The sequence below is a fragment of the Protopterus annectens genome, chromosome 11.part0 (genome assembly GCF_019279795.1).
Source record: "Protopterus annectens isolate FY-2018-M chromosome 11.part0, PAN1.0, whole genome shotgun sequence".
NCBI classification, from domain to species: domain Eukaryota; kingdom Metazoa; phylum Chordata; order Ceratodontiformes; family Protopteridae; genus Protopterus; species Protopterus annectens.
Window position 1 is genome coordinate 950,874,657 of NC_056745.1, and position 27,955 is coordinate 950,902,611.

Below are 27,955 nucleotides of genomic sequence, written 5' to 3' on the forward strand. Positions count from 1 at the left end.
AAATCCACTTGTCTCTTGTGATATAGTGCCAGTTTTTGAAAATAAGGCTAACTTTCCGCCTAAGGGTGCTGCTATTTGTTCCCTGGTAGGCGGTGCCAGAGCCAAGTCACTGATTGTCCTGTTGCAGTGGTAGTAGTTGTGTCTGTGCCTCGTTGGTTGTTACCTTGCCACTGGCGTCCCCTGTAGGCACCTCCTCTGGATTGATTTCTGCCTCTTGAACGCCTATTCCTGCCTCTCTGAGTTTTAGAGGAGTCTGGAAAGGACCAATTTTTGGAAGGCCAGTTCCTGCTAAACCTTGGAGGCTGAACCTGTAAGAAATCTTTCACTGTTTGTACAGATTTTGCCTTCTCTTCCATTTTCTTCAGTACCTGTTGAGCAGGAGAACCAAATAAACTGACCTTATCCATAGGAGCATCTAATAGTTTTGCTTTAACATGATCCGCAAGACCTGTTCTTTCAACCATGCATGCCTTCTTATAACTGTGCCAGTCATGGCTGATCTAAAGGAAGCCTCCAGTGCATCATAGCCACATTTTAAGGAATGGTTACTAACCTGCTGAATGTTATGCACCATTTCTAGAACATATTTCTTATCTAAAGAATCATCAGAGGACAGTTTCTTAGTTAACTGATCAAGCATAAACTCCTGGTATTGGATCATATGAAACTGACAGTTCAATGCCCTAGCTGAGAGAGTAGCAGAGGTGTATACTTTTTTACCCCATCTCTCTAAGGACCTGGATTCCCTTTCAGAAGGGAGAGGGTTTTTAACTGAGGTCGAAGCTACTGCCTTAGGCCCCTGGGAGATAGTCTCGGGATCTGCAAAAGGAGCCTTGTATAAATGGTGATGAGTGTCCGGGACCCTGTAGAACCTATCGGGCTTAGCAGGGGCTGGCGGTAAAGTATCAGGAGCAGTGCAAGCATCATTAAATGCATCATCCACAACAGGAAGAACTGGAGGTATAGCTAAAGGCCTATGTTGTGGTAAATGCAAAAAGGTCCTAAGCCTTTTCCTTGAATCTGAGAAATCTTGTCCCTGCCCTTGGAATTGCTCTCTCATGGCGTGTAAAGTTTCCCCAAAGGAAAATTCCTCTGGTGGAGAGGCAGAAGGAATTGATTCCTCAGCATCGGAATCTTCATAAGTAGAAAAAGGAGCCTCTGGATGGTCTGTATTGTCTGTATCATCAGAAGAATCATCTGAGGACACTGGTTCAGGGGGCTCTGCTCTAGGTCTCTTTTCTGGAGGTTGAGAGGCTCTGTCTGGGTGAGATTGGGATCCCCTTATTAAAGAGATGAGATCCTCTGCCAGAGTAAGCATTTGGAAACTGGAACAGGGCCTGTGAGAGGGGGGCTTAACAGGCACTGACTTAGAAGTTTTGGCTGCTTTAGCCCTGGCAAAGGCCTTTATAGACATGGCTGCAGGCGGCCTAGCAGCACCACGTGCAGGGGTAGAAACATCCAAAGGGATGGTGTCCGATAATTCTTGTGAAACCACAGTAGCAGGTAGAACTTCAGAGGCCGATTCAACCAGGGTAGAAGGGGCCTCGGTAGTAGTCATGGATTCGGCTGAAGATAGAACCGTTTGCTCGGTTTCGGCCGAAACCGAGACACTCGCGGTTTGCTTAACCGTGGTTTCGGCCGAAACCGTGGAACGCGAGTGTCGGTCCTTTTCTTTGCGTTTCTTAACAACTTGAGAAGTCGGAGGATCCGACGGCATTATGTACGCAAAATCTGAGCCGAAAAACTGTTCAGCAAACTCCGACCGACGTCTAAGCGTCCGTCGGTTGAAAGAAGCACAGGCTAGACAAGCTGCTACGTCATGGTCTGGGCCTAAACAAGGTAAGCAGTAAGAGTGGAAATCTTTATGAGGTATTTGTTTCCCACAAGTTAAACAGTTATTCACTTTTTCTGACATCGGCTGAGGCAAGAAAGAGTCCCCAACGGGGTACTTAGCTTTTTAGAAGTCTTCGAAGTAGTATTCGGTAGTAGTAATCTCTGGATCTGACCGACCGGCACTTGCGAACAGCTTCTGCTTCGGCGCACGCGCAAGAAAGACTGGGGAAAATGGCATCGGCTGATGCCTTTATACCCGAAGAACTGCAGCTATGACGTCGGGTGAAGTGCGACACCAGCCGAGGCCAGACCCAGACTTTGGAATCCGGCCGACCGAGGGGCTGCCTGACGACAGGACAACCCATTTGTAAGGACTGCAGATGCATCCTTGAAGGACATCCAGCACTACTCAGATATGTGCACACAAGATCAGTTACACTAGCTTACAAGGGGGATGAAAATGGTGTGGTAATTTTCTTTGACATTTTCCACGATCAAACCTGAGTGTCTTAATTTGTTCTCTCAGCATGCAACAGCATGGGCTATACATAAAGTGACAGCTTTCATTTTGTGGGAGGGTTGAGAGGCAGCCTGCATTTGCAGATAAGCTTTTTGTCTTTTCAAGCTGTTGCCTTCTCACCATATTGGGTGGTATCGTGTCAGCTTTGAACATTAAACTTTGGGCAAAACTTATTTCTTCCTTGAATTTCTTTTCTTTCCAATAATTTTGTCCACATTATCACTGGATCATAACACTAGAAAAAACTCCAAACACGCGCCTAGAGCATGTGACAGTAAACAGTCCCACCAGTTCTGGCGCCTAGGGTAATTTTCTTGCTTTAACCAATTTTCTTTCAGCAAAGGCTTGAGATTCACAGAATGTAAGCAAGGTAGTAAGGACGTAAATTTCAACTGCTTTACTTTTTGCTTGATTGACTCCCATGGGTACACATCTTCATTAATTGTCAGTGGCAGTATGACTTAGCCCAACTAAAATGTATTTGCTGTTGGGAATGTAAGGTTTACCATTCCAAAAGGCTAAGTGTGACTGTAGGCGATAGGAGTGATCATGCATTGCCAGGTGACCCATGCTGGTGAAAGGGAGGTAATTGTGGCTCATACCTTGGCTGTTACCTAGGGAGAGCACTATATGTTGTACCTACAGACCACAACACTGCGGAGTATGTGATGCCTAGACCCTGACAGTCCTTTAATCAGCAGCATTACTGGAGGTGTAATGAGCCACTACAGAGGTTAGGGGCTGCAAGGGGAAGAAGAGTAATCTTGGTGGGGGTGGGGGTGGGGGGCAAAGTGATCTGTCCTAGTGTAAATGGAAAGGTTTTTTGACTTACGGAAGATGTACCTTTGGAATGAATATGTTCATGCATCGTGTAATTACTACCCTGGCATATTCTTCCAAGTGATCTGTTCAGAGATCAGCAATATAAAGGTGGCGTGGCTTGGTCAGCAGTGTTAATGTGGATGTGGCTTGTTGAGGGGGCCGCAGCAGTCTGGGAGTTGAGTACAAATTTGAAAATCCTGGCTACGCCCCTGCTCTAGAGCATATCTCCATCTCTCCAGGGTCTCCTCAACCACCTGTTCCCTACTCTCACTACAGATCACAATGTCATCTGCAAACATCATAGTCTACAGGGACCATTTATTTGCTTTATTTGGGAAAACTGTGAAGACTGTGCATAAAGCACGTATTTCTGTCCAGATAGTACTTACTTCAGTATTAAGTTTTCCTTGCATAAATATGTACAAAAGCAAAAATCAACTAGTTTTATGTATTTATTTTTTGTTGTTGTCCAGGCTAGCATGAGAAACTTGTTAATAATTGGTGATGTTGAAACACAAACATTTTCTTAATCCCATATCTGACAGTTTTTTTTTTCTTTTGTTCAGTAACATCATTGATAGAGCTGCAGATATTTACTACAAAGGTAGTACTACTAGCCCATCGGATGCTTTAGGTTGTCTATTATTGAATAAGTAGAGTATATGTGATGGCACACAGTGAGGACATCAGAAAATTTTTCAAACAGATTAGTAAGAAAGCAAGGTACGAGCAACATGAAGTAACAGAACTAGCTGAGTCTGTTGATGAACGTACCGAGAAAGGTGCTGTCCCTGCTATATTTGGGGAACAACGAGAGACCCCACAAAGTGTATGTGCAGAAACTGATATTGGCTGTTACATTCGATCAGACAGAATTGATGACTTCATGAAATTCAGGTTACTGACACAACCATACATCCCTCCAGAGAATTACAACTTCAAAGCTGATGCATTACACAAAAAGCGAGCATTCCGATATAGTTGGTTGTCTCAGTATTCACAGTGGTTTGCATATTCTCCTCTCTCGAAAGGCCCAATCTGCTTAACTTGTGTATTATTTCCTCAGTCAGTTCACCGTGGGTTGCAAGGCAGCTTCCATCACTAGTGTGTTCACAAAATATAATGCCTTCAATGAGTCTGCAAGAAATCACATGCAGTCATCATGGCACAAAGGTTCTACTGAAGATGCTGCCAATTTCTGTACATGACAGAAGCCAGAAACAGCTGTTATTCCACAGCTAGATGCAGCAGTAGCAAAACAAATTGCAGAGAACCGAAAGAAATTGGAACCAGTTTTATCTACCATTATTTACTGTGCAACCCATGACATTCCTCTTCGTGGAAAAGAAGGCTCTGGTGGAAATTTCTGTGACTTATTAGATTTTCGTATTGAAGCTGGCGACACAATATTAAAACAGCACAGTGAAACAGCTGCAGGAAATGCTCGGTACACATCCCAGAGGGTGCAAAATGAGTTGTTGGCAGAATGTGAACACGTACTTCGAAAGGAGATTGTTTGTGCAGCGAGTAGGGCAGTTGGATTTAGTGTACTGGCAGATGAAACTGCAGATATCTCGGGCATTGAGCAGTTGTCATTGGGCATTCGGTTTGTTGATGGTGATTGTATTCGAGAAGAGTTTATGGGTTTTGTTCCCATTGTTGCGAGAGATGCACAGTCTGTATCAAATGCCATTGTCAGTGAATGCATAAAGTACGGTCTAGACTTGGAAAAATTACTCTGACAAGGCTATGATGGCTGCTCCATAATGGCAAGCATCCAGAATGGTGTTCAGGCAAAGATTCGTGAAAAGTATCCAAAAGCAGCCTTTATCCACTGCGTCTCACAGACTAAACCTTGTAGTCAATGATCTGAATGATGTTCCTGAAATAAGTAGTGCTGTTGGTGTTATCAAGAAGATTATTCATTTTTTTCATGACAGTCCAAAACGACGAGCATTGGTACCAAATATACCTCTTCTGTGTGAGACACAATGGACTGAGAAATATAAATCCATTCGTGTGTTTAGTCAAAACTTTGAGAAAATATTGGACTGCCTCGCTGATCTTCAGAAGATCACTGCTGGTGAAACCAGACAAAATGCGCATATATTACTCAGTGCTTGCTCTTCATGCACGTTTCTTATTTCTCTCTTCATTATTGCAAATTACTCATCAGTTCTTGAGCCCGTTGCCCAGATGTTGCAGTCTGTTCAACTTGGTATAATAAAGGCTCAACAACACATCAACAGACTCATTGAAATATTCAAGGAGCACCATAACCATGCTGAAGAGCACTTTAGGAATGACATTCTCAGTAAGGCAAGATCAATAGCAGATAAACTTGGTATTGAGTTAGTGTCGCCAAGGATTTGCAGTCGACAAACACACAGAGCAAACACAGTAGCCATGGATTTTGAGAGTTATTACAGAACAAGTATTTATATTCCCTATCTTGACTCATTAATTTCTTCACTGATGTCTCGCTTTTCCAGCAGTAACACTGCTCAGTTCAACTTATTTTATCTGCATCCTAAAATGATGCAAAACCTAGAACATGAAGAATTCCAAAAATGAACTGCAGTCAGTAATGAACTATATCATATCGACAATTTGGAATTAGAGATGATGAACTGGTTCGACTACTGGCATACTAAGGTTCCAGATATAGCCAAAACAGTGGACTTTGCTGACTTGTTGCAATAATGATTTCTTTCCTGCTGTTAAGCAAGCAGTTCTGATTGTGTTGACCTTACCAGCCACTACCTGCACCATTTAACGATCATTCAGCACTCTGAGACGGGTCAAGACCTGGTTAAGGTGTACAATGACTGATGATAGACTTTCAGCACTGTGCATGATTAGTGCTCATTGTGAACGTGTCATTCGTGAAAAGAAACAGTTCATCAGTAAAGTTATTAATGCTTTTGGCACCCACAGCAGACGCTTACAATTTATATTTGCGCCACAGGAGTCATAGGCCTAAACTGACCATGTAGTTCATTCAGTGTTTTTTTTTTTGCTTTTTAATTGCAGTTACCCACAAAATGTATAATTTCTAAACAAATGAGTTTGATACTACAGTTCCATTGGTCTTATTTCATACTAGAAATCCACAGATGATGAGGTGATTTCAAGCAGGGAGAAAGCAAAACTAATCAATACAAAAAGAACAGCAGCAACGATATTTGATGACACACACAGGCAAAGGAATCTGGAGATAGAAAACTTGACAATACGGAAAATACAAAGACAAATAGAAAAAGTAGAAAAGGAGACAGTAACGGAAAAGTTATAGCAGTAGAAACTGAGGTTATGGAGTACCTGCAAAGTAAATGATTCAGTGTAGAAAATCTAATTCAGAAAGCATCACAAATCACAATACGCTAGATCGATGGACATCCAATTTAAGTGGAAACCAATGGAACGGGAAGCAATTGGTCACACATTCCAATGCCATATGAATATATTTAGGACTTTTCACAGCACAGGAAACCCGTATAAACATTCACTTGAAACTGGACAGCAACAGAAGGAACAGGAAACTGTAACTATGGAAAGTGTGCAGTCAATGCTTGAGGAGTGATACTGTCACTGATAGGCCAATGAGTTCCCATATGTCAGAGCAATGGATGACATGGGATGAAACAGTGTGCCACAGGAAGATGCTATACAACTTTGTATAGAATGCTCACTGCAATGGAAAACAAAAATGTGTCCTCAGTTTAGAAGAAAATGAGCTAAGAATTGCTTGATTTGGTAGAGAGAGACATTAAGATAAATTATGAAAACAGACTTCAGAAGGTCAGCAAAACCCAGAAAGTTAGAAGTTTGATAAAACAAGTGAAACAAGTAATTAGAACTATCCATAGAGATTCATGCAATATAACAGAAGTAAACAGGCTGTATTACTATGCAGCTAATTTGATAACGTTTTTGTGCCACAAGAACACAGGGTAGTGAGAGAAAGGAAGGTGAAAAATTGAATGCCATCATGGAAGCATGTATAAAGCAACTGAGACAGGGGTTGTCACCGTGTCACTGACTATAGAAGAGGGAACAGATTTACAAAAATACAAAGATAGATGTGATGAAGACTGCGCAATATTAGAACAGCTTAGGATGTGTCATGTACTATCGCAAATAAAGTAAAAATCTCGGCAAAGGCAGAATAAGTTAGAAGATACACAGATAAATATAAGGGAAAAGTACAAAATAAGCAATTTATTAATGACCCAACAATTTTTTTTACAGAGATTTTGGAAAAGAGGTAAAAGAAATTAACAAAAAAAACCAGATACACTTTGGAGAACTAGTTACGAAGATCCTGCGCAACATAAAGATGCTAAATGGATAAAGTATAACAAGTTTAAAGGGATAAGATATGAAATGGGATGACTTAACAGCCAGAGAGATTAACACAAAGTCAAATCCTATAATTGGAAAACCCCAGGCCCAGATGCAGTACGTAACCTCTGCCTAAAAGTGTTAACATCTTTGCACGAAGATTTATCCACAAGTAAGAACTATGTATATACGCACCCCGAACAGACACCAACCAAACTAAGAGGAGGAAAAACAATGCTCCTACTTAACAGTGAACTTGCATGCTACCCTAAACCAATAACTTTCATTTAGAAGAAAACTCAATTATGGCAGTAGAACAAATGGGCAATACAGAAGGTCATATGGAACAAATGGGCAATACAGAAGGTCATATGGAACAAAGGATCATTTGTTAAAGTCATACTAGAGAACTGTAAAAGAGGCAAGAATATAAGTAGGGCATGGATTGACTTCAAAAAAGCATCTGATAGTATCCCACACATTCAAGGATAAGACTGCTTAAAAATGTATAACATACACTTTACACTGATCGACTACATTACAGTGATGCCGATGAAACGGTGGCAGACCTCTTTGCAATTAAGCTATGATAAAGGACAAATTTTTATTCCAGGGATAAAAATTAAATGGGGGAAATTCCGGGGTGAGTCACCACTGCTATTCTTTCTTGCCCTATAATTTGGCTCCTAGAAACCAACAGTGGAAAGACCTCTCATCTTCTCTTTGGCGATGATGCAAAACTGTATAGCTTATCATAGGAAGACCTGAAAGCACAACGGCAAGTTGTCAAAACTTTTTCAGATAACAGAATGACATGACCATTTGGTCTTGATACATGTGCAAAAGCAACCTTCAAAGCAGGACAATTGTAGCATCAAGAAAACATCAATTTGTGACAAGCATGTGATATGACAAGAATGTGATATGAAAGAACTTGAGCAAGAGGGAGTATATAACTATTTGACAATAGATGAAGGATCAATAAAACATGAACAAATGCAAATAAAAACTTGGTAAGGAGTATTTTGGAACACTTAAATTAAAAACAGCATTGACCTCTAAGAACAAAATTCAAGCTGTAACTCAATTTGTTCTTCCTCTCCCAAATTACAGTTGTGAGATGATTGGCCCCAAAACGTGTTGGATAGATTAAACAGGAAAACAAAAAGGATGCTTCATGCTCTCCAAATGATTTATAAAAAAAATCAGTGCATACCAACATTATATATTCCCCCTTTTGAAGGAGGGATGGGCCTCCTTGAAATTGATTACATGTACAGAACTGCAATCCTGGGATGCACACATCTGACCTCACAAGACTCAACATACTGAACGTTTTGAAACATGATTAGAATAACTATTGGTTTTGCTCACATTTTTGTGAAAGATGCACACACTATGCATTCATTGACAATGACATTTGATACAAAGTACGGCCTAGACTTGGACAAGTTAATCGGACAAGGCTAGGACGGCTGCTTCATAATGGCAAGCATCCAGTGTTCAAGCAAAGATTCGTGAAAAGTAACCAAAAGCAGACTTTACAAGGTTTAGTCTGAGAAGCACAGCACAGTGGACAGTCAGTGTGATCTGAATGATGGTCCTGGAATATGTAGTGCTGTTGACGTTATCAAGATTCTTTTTTTTACCTGTGACAGTCCAAAATGATGAGCATTGGTACCAAATATACCTCTTCTGTGGAGACATGATGGACCGAGAAATATAAATCCATTCATGTGTTTAGTCAGAAGTTTGATAAAATATTTGACTGCCTGGCTGATCTTCAGAAGAGCACTGTCAGCAAAACCAGACAAAAAGCACATGCAGTATTTTACTCAATGCTTGCTCTTCATGATTATTTACTTCTCATTCCATTATTGCAAATTACTCAACAGTTCTTGAGCCCATTGCCCAGATGTTGCAATCTGTTCAACTTGGTAAAGGCTGAACAACATATCAACAGTCTCATTGAAATAGACCACATTAGGAATGACAATCTCAGTAAGGCAAGAATCAAGATCACTAGCAGATAAAGCCATGAGTAAACTGTTTATATGCACACCCGGAACAGACACCAACCTAGCTAATGAGAAAAAATGCTCCTACTTAAGCCTGAACCTGCAAACGTCCCTGAAAATTATAGGCCAATAACTTGCCTCCTGACACCGTATAAACTGTACACTGGAATTTATGCTGACTGAATTTATAGTCATTTAGAAGAAAGCTCAATTATGGCAATAGAACAAAAGGGCAGTAAAAGAAAGTCATATGGAATAAAAAAATCATTTATTGTTAAAGTCATAGTGGAGAATTGTAAAACAGGCAAGAATCCAAATACAACATGGATTGACTACAAAAACATTTGATAGTATCACACACTCATGTATAAAAGAGCACTTTAAAATGTATAACATACACTTTACACTGATCGATTACATGACAGTGACCATGAAACAGTGGCAGAGCACTTTGCAATTAAGCCATGATGAAGGACAAATTATTATTTCAGGGATAAAACTTCAATGGGGAATACTCCAGGGTGACTCTGTCACTGCTGCTACTCTGTTTTGTCCTATAATTTGGCTCCTAGAAAGCAACAGTGTGCAAAGACCTCTCATCTTCTCTTTGTCAGTGATTTAAAACTGTAGAGCTCAGAGGAGGAACTGAAAGCACAACTGCAAGTCAGACGATATAGGAGTGTCATTTAGTCTTGATAAATGTGCAAAACAAACCTTTAAAGCAGGAAAACTGCAGCACCAAGAAAACATCAGTTTGGTACAAGAATGTGATATAAAATAACTTCAGCAAGAGGGAGTGTACAGATATTTGGGAATGGAAACTGATAAACCATCAACAATAAAACATGAGCAAATGCAAATCAAACTTACTAAAGAATACTTTAGATGACTTAAATTAATACTGAAAACGGCATTTACATCTAGGAACACAATCCAAGCTATAAACCAATTTGCTCTTCCTGTCCTAACTTAATTTTGTGCGTTTGACTGACCTCAATGTGTTGCATAGATTATATAGGAAAACAAGGATGCTTCTTACTCACCAAATGATTTATAAAAAAAAATCACTGCATACCAAGATTATATATTTTCCGCATTCTGAAGAAGGGATATTCCCCCTTGAAATTGATTACATGTACAGATCTGCAATCATGGGACTCCACACATCTGCTGACCTCACAAATGTAGTGAAAGTTTTGAAAAATGAGAATAAATCTAAGATACATGACTTCTCTGCTTTTCCCTGCTTAGGCTTGCAGAAGCATATCGGCATCAAGCAGAAATGGAAATCAAACCAGAAGTAGATGAAAATCGGGCAGCAACTGAATGTACCAAGAAACAAAAGAATACAAGGTGATGGACCAATTGAGAAGACGAAAAAATGTGGAAAATGCATAAATATAGTTGCAAGTATAGAACACTTCTGGAAGAACCTCATGCTAATCAGGAACAAAAGCAGGAATGGTCAAGGCAAGGTGAATTCAAACCAAGAGATGAAAGGTCAATATTGGCGGCACAAGATAGTGGACTATCATGTACACATTGGTTTACAATGTCCATTGCACATGTGGGAGAAACAGACAAATGTAGGTTTTGTAAAACAGAACTGGAAACAGTTGAAGTTGAACACCTCGTTGATTGTTGCAACATACTAACGGTAGAAGGACACTGTATACCGACAAGCATAATAATGTGGCAAGACTGCTGCACTGGGCATTGTGCAAACATTATGGTACTGAAGTGGCTGAAAAACACTGGAAACATGAGCTGCAATTTAAGCATCATAGAAAATGCTAAAGCCTACATCACATGGGATCATCCTCCATTACCAACAGCTCAAAAGACAGATGCTAGAAAACCAGATATTAGTGGTCCAAGAGAAGACAAAAGTAGTATTGATCATTGAACTCTCCACACCCACTGACTACAGTGTGTTATGTACAGCGACACAAAGTCAGACTCATACTATATCAGGATTTGCAGGCAGAAATGAGAGCAGTGTAGAAGAAAGATACCCAGGCAGTTCCAGAAGAAGAAGAAGGAGCAATGGGACTTATTAAAAAAGAATCTACATTCGTATTTAGACATGTTACCAAACTCCATACGAATTGCAGGAGGACTGAGGAGTCATTACTGGACACATTCATTGCAGGTACTCTGAAGAGCACTTTGGCAGACATCAAAGACTGACACAGTACTGATTTCGTGAACTTTAATTGTACTTTGATTTAGGAATGCAGTACATTCCTGTCACGATGCTAGAAACCCAAAAGATTTGCTCTATCCACTTTCTAAGGAGGTACTACAAGGTAGGTAGGGAGATTTATGTGCATCATACCTGTCAAATGTACAGATTTTCAGTGTCCAGATTTCTGCTTTATATTTTTAGTCTGTTCCTCATAAAAATCTTTTTTTTTTGGTACAAATCACTGGGATGAGGAGCTAACCATTAAAGTTAATAAATAATGACATGCATTTCAGTTTCAGACTTCATATCATTCAGAAAATGCATTCCAACACAAATCCTTTTATTCTAGCAACTTTCTCAATGTGTTCCCAGTTTTGGGCCTTACACATTACTTGTGCTATGAGATGACATTGACAGGTAGGGGTGTGTATCAGAGGAAGGTAGTATACCCCATGGGCCGTGCCTCAGCTATCCAGGTTTTTGCAGAACGTCCAGATTTTTGCCTCATATTCCACCTGAAAAGGATTGCAGTTGCTAATTAGTGACAGACATTTTTAGTTTTGTGTGTCATATCCTTTAGAAAAAATGCTTACTAACACAAATCCTGTTGTTAATATAGCAACTTAACTTTATAAGTTCATCAGAGCAATATTTTTAATCTGTCCCTGTTTATTTTAGGTTTTGTCCAGATTTCTTTTACTAACAGGTTAAGTGTGTGTGTGTCTGAAATGACCTACTTAAGAGTTAGCAGGTGGAATTTATTTTCAAGGAATTGAGAGCTTCAAGGGAAGAGAAGTTTACTGCTGCTCATCATGCTAGGTTTGTAAAAATATGCAACTCTGCTGTTTAGCAAATGGTATCATTGTAGTATGGAATTTTAAAGCAGTGTTAGTAGCACAGCAGGTAGCATACTTGCATCTTGATACAGAGGGCTGTAGCTTCTACTCCCACAGCATGTAAATGTGTATTTTAAGGGGATGGGGTGCTGCAGTCCTGCCCTGAGTATGTCCCTTTGGTGCCTAGTAACTATGAACCTCGTTTTCAGCTTGTCACATATTCCATGTTGCAATATACCAGCTTACCATTTCTTTTAACGTAACATAGGCAATTTATTCTTCTAGGGCAATGGGCACTACATTTGTAGATGAAACACTGAAATATATGTTTTATAGCAACAATCTCTCCATTAGTTTCAGATCTTTTTAATGTGGAATTCAGATGACTTCTGCAGACTGCAGAGATTGTGCATACGGACTAGTATCGGTGGATTATAATGACAAAAGTTTGAGTGGCCTTTTATGTTTGAAATGTTCTGAACTAGGCAGTTTGTCATTACTGGTTCATATGTTTTGAATTGTTTCACTGCTTACTGGAAAATGTTCAAAACTGTAAATTTAAAATACACTCTAACAGGTGGTGCAGGTGCTGTACAAGGGATATAATTCAATTATCAGAAACATGAATCACCATACTTTTGCATGGGCCTAAAAATGTGCGCATTTGATATGCTTTGAAAACAGCCCAAAGGTAAACTTAACCTACCACTGCTCAGATGCATTCTCTTTGAATGTGGGTTTCAATGCTGTTTCAATCAATGTGAGTTTCAAAAGCTGAGAAGTTTTAATGCTAAGTCTGTTTTCATTGCAAGACTGTTGCTTTGTTTAGCAAATGTGAAATGCGTGCCTCAGTGTTTCTGCTATAAAATTTGAAATAAGTTGTAAATTAAATCCAAATATCTGTAATCATTGTAGAAGTAAAGCATAAGACAGTATGCATACTGACAGATTTGAATAGTGTCTGTGGAAAATGGGGAGAAATAGCCAAGTAATGGGACACTGGAATGGCTGTGTGTTTTTATGTGGGGGGGCTGCGGGGGGGGGGGGGGAGCGGGGCTCTGGGTTTTGCACCCCCCTGCAAAAAAATCCTGTGTGCTCCCTTGTCTTTCACATAATAAATTCCTGTAAAGTGCACATTTATTTAAATATTTACAGAAACATGAAACATATGTTTAACTGTATAATTAGCAAGACAAATAACACTGAATATCTCAAGATGTGCAACTTACAGTGTAAATATTAAAAATACAGTTGTCCAACAACATCTAAGGCGTCACCTAATGTCATTCAACAGTTTGTAAGTCACTTGTTTTTTCAAGTACATATATTACTTATTTTGTTATTTGCTAACAACTAGCAACCATACCTCGCCAATGTTGAGATTTTTGCAGACTGTCCAGACTTTTGTCTTACATTTTGGATAGTTGCTTAAAATATGTACTCTTCTAGCAAATTACTGACGACTGAAGTCACTAAATAATGACATATGTTTCAGTTTTAGACTTCATATCCTTCAGAAACTGTATCCTGTTATTCTAGCAACGTTCTAAGTTTATAAGAGCAATAATTAAAATCTGTCCCTATTTTTGGGACTTCGTCCAGATTTCTTGTGCTAAATACGTTGACAGGTATGCTAGCAATATTTCCGGTATGGTGTAATATAAACCAGCATTTTCAGTGAATTGTCCTGTCTCTATCATTGGGTGTTACACACCATACACCTCAATAAAATGAAAATCTGAACAATAAATAGCAAACAAATATTAATTTCTCTACTGCAGGACATACTAGAATAACAATCTTAGTGTCCTTTTTGTTAACACCTACTTGTCCTTTGTAATAAGCATGCAAAAATGCCCCACATGGTGTGTGTGTTATTGTGTAAATACCCATCCCCAAGGGTGTTCCGAGCCCTGACACCACAGGTGGGGAGGCCTCTACACCATAGCATTTTTACACAATAACACACACTGGAGGTTATTGTGCTTAGTAAATGGGCTGTTGTATATTTTAATAATTTTGATATAAAATATTTCCTCCTGTTTTAAACTTGCTGTAGTATATGTTGGCAAATCATTGGGAGTTCAAGTCACTAAATAAGGAGTTACATTTGAGTTTCAGGCTACCATAGCTCTCAACTAATCAGGGGCAAATCTAAACAGAATCAAGGAAAATCCAGAAGTAATCAGGGATAGTTTTAAATTAATGGTATTATTGTACCTTCGTTGAAGGTTGTGCGTCAGGGCCGGCAACTCGGCACGTAAAAATCTACTGTCAATCATTAGCGGACCGGAGTTCCGCTGTGGCAACCCCTAACCGGGAAAAGCCGAAAGACACAACATTAATTTGAGACACTGACAGAATGAAAATCTGAATTAATATCCATTTTCTGAAGTAAAAAGTCTGTAATTCTATTTGCTGTCAGTTTTTAAGTGTAATTCACATTTTTTCTGAAAGTCCACAGTTTTAGGGGGGATTATGGGGGGCAGAGCTAAAATTTGAGTCAAAATTAGGATTGTCCCCAAAAATCAGGGATAGGTGAGAGGTACAGACTTCATACCCATCAGAGAATGCATGCTAACATAAATCATGTTATTGTAGCAACTTTCTAATTTTATAAGAGCAATATTTAAAATCTGTCCCTATTTTTAAGTCTTTGTTCACACACTTAAAACGCACACACACACACACACACACACACACACACACACACACACACACACATACTTCTGCTTTCATGCAAGCAAGCATCCATACACTCACATGCAGATACAAAAACACTTGTACACATGCACACTTCTCTGATTTTTTTTATCATTAGTTTCTTTTAAATTTTAAACTTGTTAAACTGCAAAAGCACTGCTTAATGAGCGTAAAATAATGGCTCGATTGCTCTCAATCTTACTTTCATACACAAATACACAAACATAAACAGGCCTAAACATGCACACTATTTTCTTGCATTTTCTTTTTTTCTTAATTTTACACTCACTAAACAGCAAAAGTCTGCTTAGTGAGCGTAAAAATAATAGCGGTCATTATCTCCACTGTGGCTTAATATGCTGTTATGAAGTGTTCAACTCATTTTTCAGTGGACATTACCTGTACATTAACACCCTGCTGGAGAGCATTTGTTCACCAATCAGAGGAGTGGCGAAGTACAGGTTTGTTCACTCTCCAATGCCTATTATCAGCTGGTAAGTCACTTAAAGAAGCCAGATCCAAGAGTTCTAGATGCCATAAGGCAGCATGGGCATGAACTGGAAGCAAAAAGGTGTTTTAGGCTTGAGTTAGTTAATTCACTTCCATGTCGGTGTAATAAAATTTTCAAACAAAAAAAGAGTCAGGGAGGGTTTGACCACTGATGTCATGCTTCTCTGAAGGATATATAATCAAAAAGCATAGTCATCTACACAGTTATCTAGTCTCACAATGACCAAATGCATTATTTTATTTTACATTTGTTTACCAGACAAGTCATACTGGACATGGGTCCTTTGTCAGTGGAGGCCCGGGGAGAAAAGCTCCAGTTATAAATATATTAACATACACTAGCATTCATAGACTAACAGTTACAGACATAATTAAACAGCACTCTATAACAGAACCAAAACAAAAAAAACAAAAAAAAAACGTAGGAGCTGAAAGTCAGTACTGTGATGAAGGGCCTTCACAAGGTCCAACACACTTTGGAATTACATATATAAAATATTCATTCTGGAAAAGGCTGCACTGGAATTTATAAATCCACTGATACCCTTTAGAGTCTACATGTCAAGAATAGCACAGCGGTTGTAGTAGCATATAAAACAGCCATCACCTCAAGGTAGAAAAAACATTAATTCCAAATAAATTGAACTTAAGTCAATCAAAATGTGTTACTGTACAGATGAGTAATTTCAGATTTAAACACCTTACTAAACTTACCCTGCTTGGTATCTGATAATACTTTGGGTCAAAGAAAGTTGTGTCTAAATAGACATTCTGAAGGTCTTTAACTCTGTAAGAAAATAAAACTGACAGTTAAAAGCATAGAATGACAAGTTTGATATTAAGATATGTACAAATTATGTAATACATATAGCATCTACTACAGGATAAAACATTTGTTTTCTGGACAATTAGACTTATTCATAGGATAAAATTAAACACAACAAGTTGGTACAGAAGCACAGCCTCACCATCCAACACTAAAACAATTTATCTGACATTGGTTAACCGGGTTGGTCCAACCGAGCACAAAAGCCCATTTTCAGTGGAGACCTGAGGAGAAAAGCTCTAGTACAATAAAATCAATTATAAAATGTACATTTAAGATAACTGAAATAAACAGTAATAGCCTGGTTCCATGAAGGTTAACAAAGATGAGACCTTAGTTATTACCTAGCATAGCAGGTACAGTGAAATACAAAACTGAGACATAACTTAAAACACATGTTGTTACATAAGGAATATAGAAATTGAAAAATAAATATGAAGTACGGGTTAATACATCACATATTTGCGTGAAGCTGAGATGCACTGTAAAAGAATTCTTGAGAGAGCTGTAAAATAAAAATTTGTATTAGAAGTAGAGAAAGGGGGGAGGGGTTTATATAGGGTCCAGGCAAGGGCAGATCCGTGAGTTAGATAGGAAGGTTTTTAGTTCATTTTTGAATCAACTTATGTGAATGGTACTGCTTACATCAAAAGGGACTTTGTTCCATGCTTGAGATAGAGTATTTGTATAACAGTTTACTAGTAGATTTACTAGGCTTGTAAATATCTAGGAGATGCTGGTCAGAGCTTCACAGTGAACTATTTGGGATACAGTAGGCTACTAGAGAAGAGGTGGGACAGGAAGTGGTTTTGCTGAGTATGGAGTGCGTTACATGAAGCTGTGAAAATAGTAATAGTTGGGAGAATTCTAGCCACTCTAGGTTATTCAGTGCAATGCAGTGGTGAGAGGTGTATGGTTGGTTTGTGGCAAATTCTGCAATTTTGTTACAAGTTTGTTCAAGCCTGGCAGTTAATGCGGACTCTAAGCTTGTAAACATTGGACAGGCATAAAGTAGGATGGGAAGGAGGAATACCTGAGCCAGAGAAACTTTAGATTCTAAAGTAAAGAATTTTCTGTTGTATAAAGTAAACCCATTTTTTTTATACACTGTTGAATGTGTAGGTCAAATTTTAATTGGTCATCAATTATGGTACCGAGGTGGTTTGTGTGGGATTCTACTTTAATGATGGCATTATTAAGTGAGGAGATGGTAAAGGTGCCTTTGTGGTGAGAGAAGGGAGTTTGGAAGGAAGAGAAGTTTTTTTTTGTTTGGATTTTTAAGATGAGCTGGTTTTCCATAAGCCATCTTTCAGTGGAAAGGAATGAGTTTTGGGAAAGTGTGTGAAGTTGAGTGATATCAGAGGAGGAGATAAGAGTAGAGTTGTCTGCATATTGACTAAGACAGTAGTGGCAGAAGTATATTGTTAGTAGAAATGTTGGAAAGTAGGGGTCCAAGAATGGAGCCCTGGGGGACTCCTGTTTGAATAAGTAGAAAGGCAGTTGCCATTTTCCTCAGTGTTTCTTGCCCCAGATGCCAGGTGCCAGGTGCCCTCTAGGAAGGCTAAATTTGGATAAATGTTGAAAAGTTCCAAACAGTAGCAAATTATATACATATATATATATATACAAACAAACAAATACACCATAATAGATTCCCCCAGACTGCAGCCTGTTGGTAAGGTAGCTGGAGAACCATTTAAGGGTGGAAGATGAGAGGATGAGATCAGATAGTTTTGTAAGAAGCTTGGCATGAGATACCGTATCAAAGGCTTTAGAGGGGTCCAGGAACAGGCAAGAAACAAGTTAGTTGTTGTCTCTAGCTTCAGCTACAGTGTGGGTAAAAGATACAAGGGCAATGGCAGTACTGTGGTTATGCTGAAAGCCATGTTGGGTAGGAGTCAGGTTTTCTTGAATTAGAAAGTGGAGAAGCTGGGTGTGTATACATTTTGAAGATAAGAGTGGGGAAAGAATAGCAATGGGTCTGAAATCGGAAGGGTTGGTAGAGTTTCCTCCTTTGTGTAGCGGTATAGTATAGGATGATTTCCAGATGTCAGGGACTATGGATTCTAGGTCTGATCTAGTTATTAGTATAGAAGTTCAATAGGCTTCAAAAATTTTCAAAAAACAGCTTTCCAGGCAATGTAGTTCTAAACCAAAGGTACTACAACAGTACAAAGTCACATAAAATACTTCAGCAAAATGATGCAGAAAGGCAAGAGGAAATTAACAATTATGCATCCTACTTTACAGTTCCAAATCTCAAAATAACACATTTATTCAGGGCCTTTTGAAAGAAGTCCTGGTGCATGACATTGTATTTCCAGTGGAAGGAAAAGGACAACAACAGTGTTGGCACTTGTGGGAGGTAAGATTGCTATAGGTTTAAACTTCCTCTTGCAGGAACACCTCCTATCCCCCATGCATTATGGTTTCCATCCTCCCCACAGTACTAAACACTACATTTTAACTTATATAGATGCTGTCAATAAACCTAGAGAAAATGGCAAACTACTCTCTTCCTCATTTCTAGACTTGTCTAAAGACTTCAATGCAGCTCACTACAGCAAAAGTACAGTTTTGTACCTACCATAAATGTAGATGTCCGATAGGTATGCATCTGCAGTCATAACATATGTTATATGCAGTTTTTACACACTTACTCAGGAGCCATACTACAATTGTTCATCTCCTACCTCTCTAGGCAAAACAGCAATTTACCTCTGGACTGTGAAGTTCTTCTAGGTTCCATCCTGGGTCCTCTGATGGGTCCTCTGATGCTTACTGTATACATGCTGCATTTTGGATGAACTTAAGTGATGGAAACCTGTATGTGTTACTATTGTTATACTAATGGTATACAGTTCCACCTTTCTTTCCCACAGGACAAAAAGTGAGCTGTGAATTCCTTAGCAGATGATTTTAATTGGTTTCAATAGCGGATAGCTTGTAATCATTGCCCTGGGATGAAACCGATCACAGAACAGAATACTTCTGTGTTGAGTGAAGTACGCAAGCCTACTGCTAATCACCATGTACAGATTTCAGGGGAGCTGGACTCTATTTCTCTAAGGGCAGTGTATATAAAGACCAGGTCCAGATGTAACAAACCACATATCATAATGCTGCCCAGACATTTATTATAGAAACTTAGATGCAAATGTTGATCCTTATTTGATGGCTGAAATTGTCCCAGAGTTTTCAGTAACTGGAGTCCTAGGAGAGACCGGACTTGCGGGGGGGGGGGTCCATCTATTTTCAGTCGAGTATACTAAGGAAACACCAACTCCTTTGAGTAAGTCCTGGGTAAGGAGCAAGCTGTGCATCCTCCTCATCTGCCATATTACGCTGTGTAAAGCTATTCCACTAGGATCTTACATTCTTTTTCATTAGCATGGTGATGGGGTAACAAAACTGCCTAGCTTTGGGTGACTAAGTACTGGGTGAAGCAGAAGTACACAGACATCCTCTATATTATGAAGGGATTCAGTTTCATTGAGGCAGTTACAACTGTAATCAAATGTTTATCACAAAACTTGAACTTGGTGCACAGCCTGCTTTGGTATCACGATGAAGAGGGTCTTATATGATCACAACCTGGTCTGATTTGTGGCAAATCTTTCCCAGTTACAGTCCTTTGATCTTAAAGTAGTGGAATGCAAGATCATAACTGTCATAACAGCTTTCAACCAATTTCTGCCTTTTATCAGTTCCTTTTGGTACTTAGTGCAGGTGGTTCAGATTAGCTTCTCAAAGACAACACGGATATCTCCTCTAGTCCTGTTTCTTCAGCTCATTCACATTCCCCCCATTCATTTTACCACACGTGAGCCACAGTTTGACTTCAGTCTCCATGGGCTTAAGACAGCAAGGAGAAGTCTGGAGCATAAATGGAGATGAACTGGTGTGTTCATTAACACTGCAGCAAAATCAGTGATAACATAGATATCAAAATTGACCAAAATAAATGAACATCTGCGCATAAACAAGTTTCACAACCCTACTCCTGAAGTCTGAAAATATACCAACTCTGAATATGTTCAGTTTCTGGTTAACGCATACACCTTTCCTTTCTACACAAGCTTCAGCTACATCCAGCATTACTATTATGGTATTCTTTTCAAAGTTAGACAAAAAGTCATTCCCAGGATGGTAAAGACAATGCTGAAATAAATGGATGGAGTTCATCATGTCCAAGTAGATGCTGTGATTATACTTTTATACTTGCTATACTTAGGGTTTCCAGTTGTCTGATGTTTACTACTTATTGGGCGACAGACATGAACTTGTGTCTATGGTGCAATATCAAAAGTTTTCCTTGATGACTCACATTTGAGGCCTACAGATTTATTTTAATAACTCCTCGTAGTACCACCAAAGAGATACAACTCAGATCAAGCTTCCCTATATGGATTATGCTCTCTATCTAGCAGACACCTCTCAAAACAAAGGCAGCATTCCTATCTGGTTAACTCTCTTAAGTAATAAAATGAGCAGTCACAGTCTTATGTGGTTCCCAACCCAAGCTGTGTAATTTAGCCTGTCTGACTATCTGTAGAGACAGACTTCTTATTCGATCAGTGAGAACTGGTCATTAAATTCTTTGCAGCACTGATGTCTCCAAGGTTAGTTCTTCTACCGTGATAAACTCAGAGGATTTGTGTAGACCTTACTGTAACCTGCTTCTTAGTATTAGAACTCATACTTCTAGGTTCAAGAATGCATCCTGCTACTTACTGCGTGGCTTCTTGTCCAGCTCAGACACTTATTGCTTGTGTTGATGTGCTGGGCCCAATTACCAGACTACCTCTTCTTGGTGTACCGGGGTCTTTATATAATCTTTTAAAAGAGGCATTAGTAACCTTGATTCTGAAGAAATATATTTTTGAACTTGACACTTGCAGACTTGTGTCAAACCTAGGTAAGGCTACTGAGAATGCTGTGTACACAGAGCTTGATTACATTTTAAAGGAACATGGAGTTCATCATCCATTCCGATTTGGATTATTTAAAAATTAGGCATAAAACTAAAAATGGTCTTTCTATGCTTATGGATGAGTTTTTCTGATAGTAAGGAAATCATACTCAATTAGTTTTGGTCCTCTTTGATCTCTCCTCAGCATTTGATATGGATGAACACAGTATTCGTTTAGATCTCTTTCAGACATGCTGATGGACCATACTGCTTTGCCATGGTTATCTTCTAACTCTCTAAACAGACACAGAAAGTAGTGTTTGGGGTTAATTTCTCATTCTATCTTCTTACAACATGAATCCCATATGACACATTCTTTGGGTCCACTGTTAGTTTTCATTAGCAGAACTCAAGGGGGAAGGTACCTGCTACTCCTGATTAAGTAGATATTCAAGTTTACCTCTTTCATTCATTAGCATAACTAATGTTAAATTCCCTTGCTGCTGATCTGGAATGTTCTTGTCATGCATAGAGAGTAATCAATTGAAGACAAATAAATCTAATATAATGGCCACAGCAATACAGGACACTGAGGAACATAATGATTAGCCTTGAAACCCTGTATATAGGAGGGCTAAGCTTGAATTGTGTGGTAAAGTGAGGGATCTCAGCATTGCCCTAAATGACAGACTGACACTTAAGGACTATGCACCAGCTGTAATTAACTCATTGTGCTACCATGTACGTAACATAACCTGCATCAAACACTTGTTTCCACTTTAAGGTTCTCGTAAATATACATGCTTTGGCTTCCTCTTAGCTCAGTTTCTGTGAATTCTTCTAACTTGCAGACTGATTATTTTCAGTTATTCCAGTACTAGATACTGACAAGTATTTTCCATTACCAACATACTTCGCGTACCAGGTCTTACAAAATCTGCTCAGATAAGCAGTTCAATTCCCTATCACCTAAAAATGTCTGGTCACGGTATAAGTCTACATAACCTGTGCCCCCATATCAGTAAGATCTGATGTTTCCATAAAGTCTGGCTAGTTAGGCCCATGTACTCTGCCTACATGGGGTTGTCGGAGGGTCCTGAGGTATATTCAGTTTTTTAAAATTTTTCTTAATGGGCTATGCACCTCTAGAACTCCCTGTCCAGGAGAGCTAGGAGAGTGTCCCACAACAGTTTTTTTTAGGAAACAGTTGAATGTTATCAATTTTTTTTGCAACAGTTACTATTTGTTATAGTTTCACATTGGGTGAATACAAAGTAACGATCACAGAGTATATTTAACAGCTGCACGGATTCTAACAAATATTACATTTAATAGTGCCAGCATTTTTTTAGATTAATGTATTTTTATCAGTTTTAAACATTAGTTAGGATCCTGAGTATATGCCTTTCCATAGTTAGGGTGACATTTTTAGATAGGCAATACTGCTTTAAATTTGTAGGAACGGAAATGTTTGAATTAGTACTTTTTGGCACCATTAAAGTTATATTAGGCGTCTTTTGAAAAAGAGATGAGGTGTTCTGAAGAAGCCCATATTATATGGGTGAAAGAGCTTAACTGTTCTTTTTTAGTGGCATTGGCTTTTGTTTTTATTGTAATAAAAGCTTCAATTTTTACCGTGGAGTTGTGGAATTACTTATATGACGGTGTGGAGCTGTTATCGGACGTGTAGCTGTTTTTTGTGGTTGGATTAACCTGTCCTTATTCAGAGGTGACTGTGCACTCATTGGTAACTCCGTAGCATAATATTTTATTAGCAACAGCTTTTTGTGTTTATTCATAGATATTGAACTATTTTACTACCTCTTCACCTAAGATGCATATACTACATGGACTTCCCAAAGTTCACAAATTTCTTATTAACCCTTCAATGAGACCTACTGTCTCAGGCAGAGGGTGGTCTACTGAGCCTATATCTACGTATTTAGAAATTGTTCTATCTAAATATATTCGGTTAGTCAAAAGTTATATTAAGGATACTGGTGATTTTCTAACACAATTGCATGTTTGGTTTCATAAACGTGATTTGAGACATTTTCAAATTGTTTTACTGAACATAAAATCACTTTTTATAGTAATATCAAATTTATATGGAATAAACTCTATTAGAGACCTATTATGTAAATACGACCAATTTACAAGTAGCTGTATTGAGACTCTCTGAACTATTGGAAATTGCCTTGAATAATAATTATTTTATTTTTGATAAGATCTACCATCAAACTTCAAGTGTTACCATGGGCACTCCCATTGCTAATACTTATGCTAATTTGGGTCTTGATAAATGGGAGAATTAGTTTAAATATATATAATGGACCTATGCAGTATTCATCGAAAGTTAGTTGTTTCAAACAATTTGCCCAGGATATATTTTTTGTACAGGGAGGTACAGAAGAACTGCATTCTTTTATTGAGTATTTGAATAGGAGCACCGATTTTTTTGAAATTTTCTATGACTAACTCTCTACATAGTATAAATTTTCTGGATGTCGCCCTGTTTTATGAAGATTCTGATATACATACTTCAGTTTATAAGAAACCTGTACATAAAAATACATTTTTGCATCAGAATAGTATGCATGCACCCCATGTTTTTAGAGGCATAGTAAGTGTAACTTACAAAGCTGTACTGTGTTCATTATTCCCACTGCTGCAGTAGCCTTCAGGCTACATGGATTGATTACCAAAGCTTATCCAACCAGGGCAGGAGGATATTGATCCAGAAAGCCCTGGAAAATGGTCTTAGCAAAGCCTGCCTTGCACCTTAAAAAGGAATCCAGTTTGTAATTCTTTTAAAAGCACATATGGAGGACTATGCAGTTACCCCTAGAATCCTTCCAGAATCCCCCACTTGCCATCAAAGAAGGCAAGACTCAAATAAAATGTGCCTTGATACTGAAAGAAATGGATTTGCCATGGTGGAAATAAAAACCAATAGCCAAGGACAACCACCTGGAAGTTGCCTATATATACATAGGATGTCCCTTTTTTGTTCCTTGATAAGAAATACACAGCTGATTAGCTTTTCTAAAGGACTTAACTTCTGTCAAGATAGTATGTGAGCTGTCTATCTACATCCACATTATGAAGAATCCTTTCTCCCTGGTTATTAGGTTTTTGGGTAGAAAACTGACAGCTTGATCGCTTGATTCAAAATAAACTCTGAAATCCTCTGGGCATAAAACAGGGGTTTGTTCTTAATTGACCCCAGCTCTGTGGGATAGGAGGGGAAGGTTCAATGAACATGATAGCTTGCAATTCAGATACTCTTCTTGCAGATATCAGAGCAATGAGTATAGTTTTCATCGTTAAGAACATTAAGTTAGCATGATAATCAGGTTCCAACAGTGACACAGTCTACTTTTCCAGAAGTTAGTTCGGAGGTTAGTGTTGCGAGCTGTAGTTCCTGTAGTAGAGTTTGATTCCTCAGCTCTTTTTTGCCTACTGTGTGAACTTGAGCAAGTCACTTAACCAGAAATTGCTCCTGGGTCACCCCAAAAAAGGTACTGTGCTCAGTGGGGCCACCTGGTTAACAAATTAGATTATTACACTTGCGGAGTACCTCAGGGCTCAGTGCTGGGCCCACAGTTTGGCATCTGCTTCTTGGTGGTCAAGGCTAAAGTCAAGGGCTTCTGGCTCACTGTGTTTGCAGACAGATTAAAACTCAATGCCAAGAAGCGTATTATAGTGTGTTTTGGGAATAAGTCCACACAGGTTAATTACTCCATCAAGAAGGCACCCTAAGAGCTGAACCAGTAGTTAGGGACATGGGAACATATGTAGACAGTAATTTAGCCTTTGACTTCTAGACTTCTTTTAGCTTCTGTGTAAACACCTTAAATTACTGTTTTTCTTCTTTGGCGGTGGTACTCAGTGAAATCAAAAGTTAGTATCCTGGCTTTGATATTGTTTGTTTCACTGTCTTTGCTCATTCAAACATTACTATTATCAAGTCAGAGAGCTAGAAAATATATTGCTTGGTAAAGTTAATGTGCTTTCTCCACCCTCACTTTTTTTGTAGAAAAATACTTTGCATTATTCTAAAGCCACAGATCATTCCTGCATAGTTTATGCCCCAGAACAAGTCATTGTTCATTATACCACTGTAACGAGCAAATGTACTGGCTGTATGAACTGTGTCAACTGACTATACATGTATTTTTCTCACGGTAACTAAATTATAAGTTTTTAGCATATTATTTGTTGCCTCGCTATGTGGCATAGGGGTATGAAGCCCTGTGATCCAGGTGAGCAGGTTTGAGTACCATCCCTGGCACTGGTGGAGCCAGACAAAGAGGAGGAGGATGGGGAGGAGTGAAGGGACATGGTCTGCAAAAATCTCCCAGGGGGGAGGTAGACGAGTACACTTGGGGCAGATCTAGTAGTGAGATTTCTGCTGTGGAGTCTGAGGAAACTACCACTTATGCTTTGGGCTGAGGGTCAGGGCTGCTTGGAGGAATGCCCCTTGTAAAAAACAGAAAACATTCTCAGTGGCCAGCCCAGCACTTGCCTCTTCTCTCGTGCAGGCTAACACAGAAGTTCTTTGGCTAACGAAGTTCGCAGATGACTGCAAACTAGGAACCATAATCAAAACTCCTAACAATGTGGACATCCCACAGAAGTGCCTAACTGAGATAGATGCCTGGTGTCAAAGCCATGGCCTAAAGCTCAATGCCAAAAAGTGCATAGTCATCCCTTTTGGTAAAAACTCTATACCCATGAACTACCACATAGGCGGTAGTCTAACACCGAAAGTGTGATGAGACCTTGGGACACAGGTGGACAGTAGTCTCTCCTTTGATAATCACATCACCACAATAGTCAGGAAATCCTTCTACATGGCACACCTCATCACAGAAGGTTTCTCATCCAGGAAAAAAAAGAGGTAATTGTTCCCCTCTACTAGTCACTCATTAGACCCATTATAGAGTAAAACGCCCCTTTTGGTATGTACTTCACAAGACATCTACAACTGAAAAGGCCGCAGAAATACCTCACAAAGAGGATTACTGGCCTCAAACAGATGTCCTATGCAGACGGTCTCAAATAACTACAGCTTTACTCTGTCGCATATCGCCTACTCAGAGGCGATCTGCGCCTAACATACAAAGGTATGTGAAACCCAGAGCTGTTGGACATGCGCCACTTAAAGAAATCCCAATCCCTCCAAGCTACCAGCTCCAGGGACCTAAACCTTGTCACCAGAATAAACAAAACATGCTGGAGGGGATAGATTCCTGTCCAGGAGACTTCCCATACTCTGGAACAAACTACCTATATCAAACAAAGCTCCTCATTAGCACTCAAGAAAAATCTTGATGTTTGGATGGGTGATAGGAAATTTACCCCGGGGATCACTTCTGTGGCTCTGCTCAACAGGGGCACAGGAAAATAATTTTCTTGGGTGGCGAAAGCCAGAGTACCGTTTGGCTAGGCTTATATAGGCCCTAGGGCCAATAGCCTAGTACCTAACCTATGAACCTACATGTAGCCATAATAGTAAGACAATCATTCTATGTCACCCAACTTGTATGTAAGGGTATGGCATCCAGGTCCAAGGACATTATATATCATTTTACTCGGCCCTTACCAGACCCATCATTGATTACAATTCCCCCTTTGGCATGTACCTGACCAGGCATATGAAACAGGTGGAATGCCCACAGAGGCTCATCATAAACAGGATCCATGATATTAACACAATGTCCTAAACAGATCACCTTAAAGTTCTATCTCTATACCCTGTCTCCCACAGGTTACTGGGATGCAGTCTATGCTCGGCATACAAGGCATCCTCAGATCCAGCCCTGATGGAGCTTTTGTCCATTTGTAAATGAACAGCATCAGAAACACTAGATCCAAGGATTTAAACATTGCTTGTGGCAAAAATAGAATATGCTGGTGAGACAAATGCATTTCAAAGGATCTCTATGCTATGGAACATGTTCCTCATCCATATTAAGCATAGTCCATCCCTTATCCTGTTCAAACGTAACCTAGCCATTGGATGGGAAAAAAATTCACCATCGGTCTGCCGCCCCCCCCCCCCCAATGTTTCTGATAGTCAGAGGCTAACAGCAAATATTCCCTAACATACCACCCCACACACACTAAACCTTTATCAACCTCCTAAATAACATGCCTCACCAAAGAGACATAATTGGGTCGAGTTGTGTGACTAGGCTTATAAAGGTCCTGGTGGTAGGTAGCCTAGTATATACATATAAAAGTTGAGATCCCAAGGAAAAGCAGCCTGATTACTAGTAAAGCTCCTTTCAGAATCTGTTTTACCACAAACATCGTAGAAAGAGTAGGATCCATGGGAAGACATGCTGAAACAACTGCAAGATGAACTTTTATAGAGGAATAAAGCAGGCAAGAGGATAGCAACTCATGCAAACATTTGAGCACCAATTGCACAAAAT

General features: G+C 39.3%; 1 protein-coding gene across 2 annotated transcripts in view; it reads right to left on the reverse strand.

Annotated features, from left to right (window-relative positions):
* Positions 1 to 27,955, reverse strand: part of LOC122815653 (protein artemis-like) — a 934,783-nt gene that overhangs the window by 382,906 nt on the left and 523,922 nt on the right. For both annotated transcript variants that reach the window (XM_044088335.1, XM_044088334.1), the window contains exon 7: positions 16,489 to 16,561. In XM_044088335.1, coding sequence (XP_043944270.1) covers positions 16,489 to 16,561 — 73 coding nt within the window. The remainder of the gene's footprint in view (positions 1 to 16,488; positions 16,562 to 27,955) is intronic.